Genomic DNA, 13,035 nt, shown 5'->3' on the forward strand with positions numbered 1-13,035 from the left:
TTGTTACAAACCTAAAGATACTCAGAAGATTGTTTCAACTGTTTTTGTCTTTACATGGAAATCAATATGGTCAAAAACAACAATCCTGGAATCAAGTGTTGTCAAATGATTATTTGCATCCAAAATAAAAGTTTGTGGGCATGTACTGTCTATATATGTTTTGCATGTGCATATTTGAGAAAAATGTTTTGTTTATATATGAAATATATTAATATATAATATAATTTATAGAAATACAAATATATACCCATGTAAATACCCATGAATTATATTAATTTTATTAAACAATTTTGAGTTGTCACTTGTTTTGTCTATACCTTTAACAGTAAATGAATATAATTTGAAGTAAGCTCTGAAAAGCTTCACAGTACAGTCACTTCTGGCAATATAATCTATATATCTGTGCAAAAACATATACACCCTACCTTCCTAACCCTTTGGGACTGCAGCAGCCTACTCTACAACCCCAAGACAGTCATTAGCATCACAAAACAACCCCTTTTTTCAACAATTTATACTTAAACCAAAATAAGGTACTGGAAATGGGTTGAGCAGGTGATCAGGAATGAAGTTCACCCTGCCACTGTCCATTTTGTAGCCCAGCACCCTATTTAAGCAACCCTGAGCCTTTTAAACAAACGGTCTTACCAAGCTAAGATGCTACAGCTCTTGTTTGCAATGCCAAAGGCTGTCAGGCTGGAAGGCATCAGGCATGTTCTGACAGGCACACTGGTGCCCAGGAGAACAGTGCTCTTCATATTAACAGTCCCGCACCTCCAGTATCCTCTCAGCCTCTGTTTCTAGGATATTGTGCAATTGCTTGGAATGCATGCAGCACCGCTAAGGGAATATAAGCCCTCCCCTTTCAGGAAGTGGAGAGGATGTTTCAGATACAAGTTTTATTTCTGCTGGATCTTCTTGACTGAGGCAATCAAATAAAACACTATACCCAAAAGGCCAAGTCAAATGCTAACTTTTTGATGCACCAAATACAGCTTGAACGCTTGCAAACCAGAGGCACGCATTGCTGTCGTTCGGCTGTATCGTACTGAATGCGCTACTTCTGGTCACATGTATTATTATTATGATTATAATGACAGAGGCAGTAAGTTAAAGGCGATTGGGAGGGTGGTGTTAGCGTAGGCTGGATCCATGCCGCCAGTCTCAGAGCTTGTAATGTATAGATCAATGTGGCCGTAGGGGAAAGAGGATCAATGGCTGTTGAGTTATTGCAGTATTTGGCTACTGATTTTAGAGAGCTGTGTTTTCCCAGGAAAGTCAATACCCTTAGGCTCTTCACACTCATCTCGCCCTCCTTCCTCTAACCCAACACCTGGGGAGTCTTAACCCCCTGAGAGACAGAGAGACAAGAGAGAGAGAAAGAGACAAGAGCTGGTGGACCGAAGGACTTAATGATGCATGCAGGCAGAAGGGAGAACTAACAGAATAAGAGTGAAGATCTCTCCGAAGGGAGTGCGGCAGAGAACAGAGTAAATGTGAGAAAGCAACAGAGCTGTAATAGTTATCAGGTACCAGCTGCAACGCTGAAAGTGAGAATGGACTTAACATTCTGCTAATCTAACAAGATGTCCAAACTAGCCCATGCCACACGTGAAATGCTTTCAGGGAATTTGGACAGAGCCAGTCTTTGACATTTCCCTGTAGTGCTAGGAATGGTAAAAGCCACAGCCAGCAGGTGCAGAGAAGGCTTGTGTGATATTTAGTCGTTTTAATTTACAACTCAATAACACAATTTAAATCGAATTTAATAAAAGTAGCAAATAAGATGCAGAATTTCTATTCAAAATAATCATGAGCAGAAACTGAAATAAACGGTATAATTATTAAATCACAAAACATAAAAATATATATCTAAAAAAAAAAAAAAAAAAAATATATATATATATATATATATATATATATATATATATATATATAAATTATAGTCAACATTTGATTTTTTTTTTTTTTTTTAAGTTGAATTAGAATTATTTCTATGAATTGGAAAGTAAATTTCTTTTCCTGACATTACACCTAAAAACCCAATATAAGTTTCTATAGGGCATGATCAATTTAGAGCAAAATTTCATAAAAATAACAAATGGAGCATACTATCCATACTTGCAAATGTGTCAAAACTGTCATTTTTTCACTTTCATCAGACATATATGCCATGGACTATATGTTGTGGATGAATAATTTTATATTTTGCAAGTGTGAATAGTTTGTGGGGGTACCTGTTTTGGTCATTTTTCCAACACACCTATAGATTACCTACAGGTGTTTTAACTGAAAATTTGAATTGAATTCAAAATTTTACTAAACATTGGTGGAATATCTCCCTAACAGCCCCAGATGCTTCAGTTTGAAGACGGTGAGATCACTTCCTGTGATGGCCGTGTTAACGTCAGTGATATCGGAGAAGACATGCTTCGAACGCTGCTGCTCTGGCTTTCCACTGCAGCACAGATAAGACAGTCAACCTATAATCAGCGGAATGGGCACATTGACTGTCTTTGATGCATTTCTGGGGTCCATTACTGCTAATGAAAGGCAGATAAAAGGAATATGATAAAAATAATTTGTGTCTGCACAGAGATGCCAGTTTCCTTCGCCAATGTATGTATCCCCCTCCCATTCCCTACAGCCTGAACGCTTAATTTCTGATGACCTAAATGTATCTCTTTCAAAATATTCAAACTGGCTTGTGTTCATCTGGAAGTGTCTGACGATAAGGAGTGAGCTTTTTTTTTTTTTTTTTTTTTTTCGAGCTGGAATGCAGTGTAAAGTTGAGCTCACTGGGGCTTATGAGAAGTCTCTGGTGGGAAAGACATCACTGAGGTTAGATGCACTCTCATTCCTCTTCAATTATACACAGTCTGCCTATTCAGTATTTAAAAGCCCGCTTCATTTCACATTCATGAATATCACACATCTCTGGCACAGTAAATAAGTTGCTGGATGTACGTCAGTGAATCCACAAGCTAAAATATAAATGCGTGAATCTAATTTGCAGCATACAATGAAATTGATTTTGAGAAACAAAAGTAGGCATACAGTGTCCAAACTGTACTCTTGCAGGAATATTTATGCATGTATTCATTTTATACTGCATAATTAATAATAAAGATAAAGTAAATATATTTTATAAAATATAAACAAATTTGTATGAATATATTCTCTTTGTCCTCTATCTTCTATGACCTTACGTTCTGATTCAGAGATATACTACGGGTCCTGTTTCATTCATCTTTACAATTTGCAACACGCTTCCTTCGCGCTGAGAATATTCTTTTGAACTTTAAGAAAAATTCGAGCTATTCACAATGCAGGATTCATAAAAGCGACGCTGCGTACAGCTGTCAGTCAAATCATCTTGTCTGTCCGAGCAAGACATTAGCATTGCAAAGGAACGGTCGAAGGTAAGACAGGGCCGTCCTGTCCATTGTAAAGTTGTCTCTTTTTGCTGCTTACACGGCAAATGCATCTGAATGAGAGGAGCTTTGAACAAAGAACGTGGGAAATACACTGAGATAAAGCTGATGTATAACAGAAAGCCTGAACACAGGCCTCTTTTTCTTTCTCTTTTATGACCGTCGCTGTGACATTTTCTTATCACACCAAACAGTCCTAGATCTGACCTTTCGCCTACTTTGACTGGCATCTGGATTATTCTGATGGAATAATCGGTGTATGAAAAGCATCGATTTGACTAAATGATACTCGTCCTGCATGTTGCACACAAGAGAACAGACGTCAGCCAAAAGTAAAGACACGTCCGCTAGTGTGGAGTCAGAAATGGCCTGCTAACAATATGCTGTCTTGGGAAAGCATCTTTACATCCTGCAAATAATATTTTAAGCTAACAAAGACGCTTGGCACTTGATAAAATGGACAAAGAAATGTATTCTGATGCTGGAGATGGTGGCGAGGGCTCCAGGCAGTTGCAAAGTGTTGTATACCTGTGTAGACGAAACGTCCCGGAGCTCCTTTGCAGAACTGCTTGGACTTGTAGGAAAGTGTGACCTCCACGACCCCAGGGATGTGTCTAGGGGGCGTCTGCACCCGGATAGCGTGAGGTGTGATGAGCTAGAAACCATCAGAGCACACGTTCAGTGGTCAGCACTCAATACACAAGCACTGTCTCCAATGTAAACACAGTTAATGCTGAAGCTAAAAAGTGATTTATTACTCAAAGGACACAGTTATAGATTTTAGCCAGATACAGTAATAGGATCTGTTATGTTATAATGTCTTGTCTCTAAAAATGTCTCACTTTTTTTGTTTGTTTGTTGGTAACAACTTTTAATGTTTAAAGATTTATCCAAAGCGTATTGCACTGTATTTATTTTAAAGAATAAAGATAATAAATGTTTAAACAATAAATATTTTTTATAATTTTATAGGTTAACTAATTTGGCACTTAATAAATATGTTATTAAATAAATATGTTTAAATAAATATTATTAAATAAATATATATATATATATATATATATATATATATATATATATATATATATATATATATATATATATATATATATATATATATATATATATATATATTAAAAATAATCTTTAAGAAAATATTATTTTAATATTACTAATTTTAGGTGTATTCGTAATAGAAATTGTCTCTTTAAAATAAAATGTATAACGTAATAAAATATAATAATTATTAATATACAAAACATTTTCAAAAACCTACTTCACTCCAAACTAGCATTGTGCCGAAGACCACTTGTAAACCGTCAAAGAAGTTGTCCCCAATGATGATGACGGTGGCCCCCCCAGTCGTCCATCCTTCACTGGGACTGATGGCCTTAATGCATGGAGTGGCTGCTTCGGAAAACAAGATAACAACACAAGCACTGAGTTAGAGCGTTCACTGAGTTAGAGCAGTCAACGTTCACACACCTTTTGGGAAATTTTATTATTAAACTAATTAGCTTTTACCAGTGTTTTACTTTACTCTACACATACCCTAAATGCAAATGAAAAATAAAAAGGAAAAAACAGGAAGTCTGATGACTGTAAAAGCTCATTTGATTTTTTTTTTCTTTGGTGTCTGTGCATCACTCAGCTCAATAAAACCATTAAGTTTTTTTTTTTTTTTTTTTGGTCTTTTATTGTAAATCCGTCTTTGAGCAGGCAGTGTGGAGACAGACAGGCTGACTGAACGACTGGCCCAGTCTCCACTGGCTATGGACGGGAATTGATTGGTCGCAGCTTGGTGAGCTAACAGGCAAACCGAGGGGCTCTTGGTGCAACTTCAGACCACATTATAGTGCTGTACACCAGCGCTCAATTTCCTCCAACATCAACCTACAATGCAAAAGTTCCCAAACTTTTGATGTGAAATCACTTCTGATTGCTTTTGAATGTTCTCTTGTGCAAGTGAACATCCCAGGAAATTTTGATACCTGTGAAAATGGATAGATGAAAGTAAACAAGCGTTGGGGTGTGATTTGCATTCACCTGTTGAGGTGTAATGGAACAGCTGTTCTCTTTTACAATATCTGCATGGGTGTTCTAGTGTGCATAAGATGAAAGCCTGCCCATCTCCCACAATGCACTACCATCAGTGACTTCCTCTTCATGTACTGGTCTTTGGAGGATTACAGAAGAGTTGTACTAAAAGTAGAGCAGCGACTTTCCTTTTCCTCGATTGAGACACATGAGTACTGGTGATTCCACAGTGATGGTTTTCACACAAAACAGTCACAGAGCTAATCACACAGTTTCCCACATACTGGGACCACATGCAGTTCAGCTGGGAGGTGAATCTCTACACACACTTTCAGCATTTCATATCAAAGTGACATTACCCAGTACAGCCCCTTCTGATGTGAGGTTACCTGTACTCTGAGAACTAGGTGAAGAAGTAGTAAGCAGTACTACAAGTTTGACATTCTCTTCATTATAATAAATGTGATTTGAATGTTAAACTCACAGTATACTCTCATTCAAACATCTCTGCTCTGATTCAACACAAGTCAAGATGCCTACTGCCATTATTTAACCAAAAGCACAGTAAATAACAATGTTCTATTTCAACTTCATCTTCAGTGTTACATGATCCTTTTAAAAATCATTCTAATAAGCTGACTTGTTGCTCAAAAAACTAAATTTGCTGAGAAATAATTATATATTGTAGATTCTCCAATAAGAAAAAGTTTAAAAGGCCGGCATTTATTTGAAATAGAAGTCATTGTAATGTCTTGACTGTTACTTTTTGATCATTTTATTGCATCCTTGCTGAATAGAAGTATTAATTTCTTTCAGAAAAACCTTACTGACCCCAAACATTTTAACAGAGTTGTATATGATGCACAGTATATTATGCAGAGCATTTAACATAAATAACATCACAGGAAGCAAAATGTGTGTTTTGTGAAGTTCCCGTCTTACCTTCAGAAGGGTCCAGGCGTCGCGCCCTCCTTCCATGTTTGGAGTTGTTATGGACAAACATGTTATCTGACACTGCCAGGACATGGCCGTCCACATTCACTGTGGTGGACACCACCACCTACAAAGACACCAAAGCATCTTTACAACCTGTTTGTGTGCATCTAACACCACATTTTTTTGTCCGTTCCTATGCATTCTCACCTGAAATCGTCTCATGTCTCTGGGATTCCCTGCATTTTTCAAACAGTTCTGATTACACTTGAGAAAGAATTTCAGGAAAAATCTGCAAAAGAAAGACAGAAACACTTTTAAGCAACTTAAACACAACAAAAACAATCAAGAACAACAGCATCTACATATAAACAGCCGCCAATGAGTGATTTAGCCCACTTTTGAAGACACTCTGTGTAGACGTACGATATGCAATTAGAGTTGAAGTTAGATTTTTCTTCCTTTATATCGAAGACCAACTCTAGCTTTGTTGATTTACTCGTATTTTTACCTCAGCCTGGCGCTATTGATCGGGAATGGATATCAATGAAGATGAGCCGTAATAGCCTCCGCTGCTGGAGGTGGGCTACAGTACGAAATGGATTGCAGTCTTAATGCATTTCCCCTGGCTGGTAATCTCTATGCATTCATCTCCAGGACCATAAGCCCCACTATTTTGATGGAGTGCTTTCCTTTTAATTGCCACATTATCACAATAATAATCCGGGCAGTTAACAACCAGCAAGGTCGCAGACAGCCATGTCACATTAACCACAGGATAACCTCCGCCGCTGCCGCCCCACGGAGCGCACAGAGAGAAGGATGCTGGGAGAAAAAGCGGCGAGAGAAGCCCCGTCTGCTATATAAATGGCCGGCATCTGCAGACGCCATTGATTTCTCCCTAATAAGACAGTAACAATATCTTTAAAAACACACGGTGCTAACTCAAGCGATTTTTTAGAACCACACTTTACCGCATGACATAATCACCATATATACTTTAACCCCATCAGCGCTCTTACGGAGAGATAGATAGGAAAGAGAGAAATCCAGCGAGAAAGACGGTGAGAAAGGGAGAAAGCCTGCTCTCTTTAGCTGGTATCGACTGATACTTGATCTGGGTTGCTCTGTTGGCTGCTAATGCCCTTTATGGCCATGGAATACAATAATATGGGGAACCCATCCCTGAGCTCCATTCATATGATATTGGAGTCCTTGGAAGGAGAGATATGGATCAATAAGGATTGAATTAAAACACAGCAGGAGACAAGGGCTGTAAGTGAAGCTCTTCTCAGATATTAGAGGAGTACTGTGTTTATACACCGCCCCAGTCACCATCTGAAAGTAGAGAATCCTGCCTGAATCATGGGCTCAAACCGTCCTGCTTTGGCGGTTCTGGAACAGAGTGGCGAAACACAGAAGAGAGAGAGAGAGAGAGAGAGAGATGAGGGCGTGGAGGGGGAGAGCGGAGCACGTGACTGGAGAGAGTCTCGTAGGTCTAGACTTCTCCATCTGCCACTGGGCAGGAGTTGACAGGGAATGTGAGATTCCAGGTCTCATCCTGGAAAAGCGGCAACACTTCAAAGCAGGTCGGCTCCCTTCGGATCGGGGCAGGACTAGCCCAGTGTTTGGAAGTGTGCAGGATGAGGGGGGAAGAGCTGCTTTTAGATGACAAGGCTCGGGGTGGAATGGAGATCTCAGACAGGAAAACGGGGGCGAGTGGAAAGACACGAGCAGGGCAGATTCTGAAAGAGTCCAGTGTAACCAGCAGACTTTAAAGGAATATACTGGGTTAAATGCAATCTAAGCTGTATCAACAGCGAGTTTGACCTGCTGTTCATAACCACATAAAATATTTAGACTAAAATCAAGAAATGCGCAAAAATGCATGTTTATGGGGCAATTTTTCTATGCTCACCCTACAGATGTTCCAATTTTCAAATACAATGCAATACTAAAAGTAATGTCATTGCACTGTATAATTAACAAATACGTAAATATTACAATTATGTAAATGTGTGTATGTATATATATATATATATATATATATATATATATATATATATATGTGTGTGTGTGTGTGTGTGTGTGTGTATATATATATGTTATATTTATGTATATGAATATTTAATGCTAAATATTTAACTGTATTTGAGAAATTGGTATAAAGGTATAAGGCATATCAGCTTTACAGCAGCCATTACACTATTGAAAATAAATAATTAAAAGACTTTCTAATTAGCAAAGAATGACAGAATAAAAGAAAAAAAAAAAAACGAATCGTATATACAATAATCAAATCGTATCATTGTCACTTTCAAAAAAAATACAGAGCATTTTCAATTCCATGTGTGAATATATGTCATCCTGAAGTCCCCTCGAGGCCTTTGCAATGACTGATATTGTACCTGTGATACAAAGACCCCAGTATGAAATGGACAGACAGCTATAGGAAAAGACAGAATGACAGAACAGGCGAAATTGAGGTGTGGACAGAGAGAGAAGGGAAAGACTAACTCTCACGCTGAACCTCTCCCTCCCCATCTAAAACTTATTAAAACAACATAAATAATTAATGACCTTCTAGAGCCAGGGCTCGGTTATTAGTCTCAGCGTTTCTTTTTCTCCATCCTTCTCTCTGTCTCTCTTTCTGTCTTTTGCCGTCTCTCTCTCTTTCTGCTCTTAAAAAAGTGGGTAAAGATAATGAGGGAGTTGGCGTCTCTGTTGTAAGCCGTCACCTCATTACGCTGGCCTGCAATCAATTACAGGGGGATGTGTGGCCCTGTCAGTCCCTAATGTGCCTCCAACCCAGAGTCAGGAATTACTGCTGGTCTACAGCACCCTCTCCACTTCGCTCTCTCCATCCCTTTTTCTCTACCTCGAGAGACTGGTGACGAAGGGGATCCGGGGCCAAAAAGAAAACAGAATGGCTGGTCGAGTAGGCATTGGGCTGGGTCTCTCACCAGCATCTCTGAGAATAGTCCCTTACCTAGACTTGACCTTACGAGAACACCTGTCTTCATGCAGAAAGGGAGTTTGGATTGGTTCATGAGTGATGCTGGTGAGCAAATGTTTTACTCACTCTGATGGACAAAGCTTGTGAATAAAAAAAGAGCAAAGTGTATAATCTGAGCATCTGGGTCTCAGAGGAAAACTGTTATTCTTTCAAAGCTCAGGATACCTAGTTTCACAGAAGTTTCACAACATTTGTATCTCATCAAACTCCTTAAGAGAAATTAAAAAATAGAAAAAAGAAATGAGACACAGTATGAGTATAGAGGTGTAAAGATATTGTAGGTAGTACAGCTCAGATAATTTGGTCTCTGAAGGATTTGATGAGTTCATATAGAGGTTTCAAACTTTTTACTGCAGACATTTATGTCTTGGCAAATCTGAGGACAATTTGAAATATTGTTGAGATGTGGGAGATTATTAGTGCCACCGGAGAAAAATTTAATAAAATGCAGATTACCATTCAATATCCTTGTTATCTAAGAAAAAAGAGAGATATTGAAAGGATAATTCAATCAAAAATGTAATTTATGGCATTATTTTGAAAAATGTTTCAACTGTTTCAAGCTATAGGGACCAAAAATGGCATTGGACTTCACTAATAGTAAAAGCATTTGGTATAGGATTTACTTAAAAACTATTTTCACCCAAAAATAGATAACTTTCACAATCAATTACAAAGAAATGGCAAGCAATACATTGAATTAAACATACAATTTTGAAGTAGAAAAAAATAAAATTGAGTTTTCTTTGGTGTCTTAGCAAACAGTAAAACATACTCCAGTAATGTTTTATGTATAACATAAAAAAATATAATATAATAATAGTAAGCAAAATACAGTGCTGACACACTTTCCAAGAGTAAGTGACTATAATTATAGTTCAGAATATGTCTTGTTGAAACAGTGTTACACACACACACAAATGTTCACGTGATGTGTGAAAAAGAGTATCTCTCTGTCTGCTCACCCATCATCTCTCACACACATACACATATCCCTGGAGTCTCTCACTTATTACGTTAGGCAAGAAGAAGAAGAAGAAAAAAAAAATCAATATTTCAGCAGAGGTATTTTTAAAAGCTGCCATGGCTCCAATTCTCGGCCACCGTTTGCTGCGAGCGCTCGTTGCTTTCTATGAAAAGATGCTCTTTCATCGGGACGCTAAAGACAGGAGGCGATCGCTCTCGTAGTCTCTGCATTAAATGTTATTTGTCCCATTCACAATATTTAGTTCTCTCAACACACTGACTGATATCCATTTAGCTCACTGCATCTGAAAAGGTGAAGTCAAAGCACAAGTATTTGACTGTGCTTGCTCTGTCCAGCACTCTGAACAGCCTGCTTGTAGCTAACGGCGTGTGTAATTATTTTAAAGCCATGTAATAGAATTTTCTAACAATAATTTAATGCAGTCCAAGAATTTATTTTGTATAATAGCGCAAAAGAATGTTCCGGAAGCGAACCAGAGGTTATAATATAATTTTACCGACTTTGTCCTGAATACAGAATCATTTTAGTTAATGAGGACAGGATTATATTAACAATAAAGGTGTACAAAAAAAGACAAGGTGTGGATATGTGCGTAAGAGAGAGAGAGTGAGAGAGACTGGGGCCCTCCTTTGCTCTCCTACACGTCATCAATTATTCACTAGCCAAGATGGCAATTACAGGACCGTGTACAATCAGACTAAATATTTAATAAGGCACTCAAACAGTCTCTAGAACGGATCTTTGTCTCTCTCTCCTCAGTCTCATCCTTTACACTGCATCTCCCGTCCGCTCCACTGGCCTCTTACCTTTGTTATGAGTACAAAAACAGTTTATACAGCTCACAGACTCCTGCACGTACTAGAGATGAACATCTCCTCCGCATTTCGTTTGAATGAATGGAAATATATATATATATATATATATATATATATATATATATATATATATATATATATATATGTATGCATCTGGGGAATTTGTAAAATATGAAGGAACATTAGGAATTTATGTGGATTTTTAAGAATAGGAAAATCATCTGCCTGTTAAAAGGCACATTAAAGAGGTAGTTCACCCAGAATAAAAAATATTCTGTCATCATTTACTCACACTTTTTTGTGTGTAACACAAAGATATTCTGAAGAACTGGTTTTGTATATTTAATGAAGGTCAATGGGATCAGCACATTAACTCTGAACCTCATTGACTTTCATTGTATGGACAAAATAAAAAAAAAAGTGTTCCACAGAAGAAAGTCATACAGTTTTAGAATAAAATTCTTTCACAGTAAATAATGACAAAATTTTCATTTCTGCTTAAATATTTTTCTTATCTATTAAATGAATTAAAATGAACATTTGAAAGTGTTTTTTTTTTTTTTTTTTTAGCACAGAACCATTTGATAAAAAATAAAGATTAAAAAAAGGAAATGTTAAATAAATGCCTTTCTTATGAACTTTGTATTTATTAAAGACTACTAGAAAAATTCCAGTTCATCGTTTCCCTCAAAAATATGAAGCAAAATCATTTCATAGCTCTCCCATAACAAAGTGCTGAATTGATAGAGACAAGGATGGGAAAACTAATCCATGATTTCACCATCTGCACTCTGGGAAAATGGGAAAGAAGGAGGTACAGACAGAGAGATAAGAAATGAGAAGATCTTGCAAAAAACCCTGATGGTGGGATGTTTGTTTGGATCAGTGAACAGTGTCTTTGTGTCTGTTTGTACTTAACGGCAGAGACAGAAGATGAAGCAACTCAAATCACACTCACACAGTCGCTCCTCCCTCGCGATCAGATTTCCTCAAGACCCTCCTAAGCATTATTTCGGCCTCTGTTGCCATGGCAAAGTACATATTTGTACCTCCAATCGAAATCAATCCATGACATAATGCAGTAAAGAGAGAGTGCGTAAAACACGTGAGCGCAGCTGACCTCACAACGGAGGAATGGATCAGAAATTACTGCAAGCTGCACTTCCTGAACAGAGCACAGTCACTTATTACGCCCATAAACGAAACCCCAGAAACCTGCCACACTTTCACACGGCCCATTATGTGAACAGAAACCACATTTCCTTGTGAAGTCTGAATCATTATGCTTAGCCCAATAAATATATGCTTTATGAAACAACATACTCCTTAATTGACTGTCAAATGTCAAAAGCGACTTTGTACAGACTGCAGGGAACCAGAAGTACATCTTACAGATGATTTGGCCACCATCTGATGCCCCAGTCAGCCTTGAGGGAAAGACTGGGTGAATGTGTTACGATGATATTTTGCTGTACATGGAGATCAAACCGTTAGACTTGACAGTAGATCAGCAGGGGAGATGACACAGTGTGTTGTGCTCTGAGAACAATGTGTCATCTGTCTGAGACCGGATTTACACTGAGAAATCAAAACTCAAAAAATTCTCAAAACTCTTATTTTGGGTATAATGATTTTACAATCTGTAAGCACTTTTAAAAGCAGAAGGTTCAGAGGGAAAAGAAAATGATATAATGAAAACTTGACCACCAGCTAAATATCAGCCATCAGGTTTGATCTCCTATAAAATAATTTGTATTATGTATTTTATATATATTAAAAAATATATTAATACATCTATTAATACATATTTGT

General features: G+C 37.6%; 1 protein-coding gene across 3 annotated transcripts in view; it reads right to left on the minus strand.

Moving 5' to 3' along the window:
- LOC122358094 (transcription factor COE3) overlaps window positions 1–13,035 on the minus strand; it is a 97,152-nt gene that overhangs the window by 24,825 nt on the left and 59,292 nt on the right. For 2 of the 3 annotated variants that reach the window (XM_043257871.1, XM_043257868.1), the window contains exons 7-10: window positions 6,615–6,696; window positions 6,414–6,531; window positions 4,711–4,844; window positions 3,963–4,089 (exon numbers count right to left, since the gene is read on the minus strand). In XM_043257871.1, coding sequence (XP_043113806.1) covers window positions 3,963–4,089; window positions 4,711–4,844; window positions 6,414–6,531; window positions 6,615–6,696 — 461 coding nt within the window. The remainder of the gene's footprint in view (window positions 1–3,962; window positions 4,090–4,710; window positions 4,845–6,413; window positions 6,532–6,614; window positions 6,697–13,035) is intronic. The other variant, XM_043257869.1, reaches the window with a different exon arrangement.

The sequence above is a fragment of the Puntigrus tetrazona genome, chromosome 14 (genome assembly GCF_018831695.1).
Source record: "Puntigrus tetrazona isolate hp1 chromosome 14, ASM1883169v1, whole genome shotgun sequence".
NCBI lineage: Eukaryota > Metazoa > Chordata > Actinopteri > Cypriniformes > Cyprinidae > Puntigrus > Puntigrus tetrazona.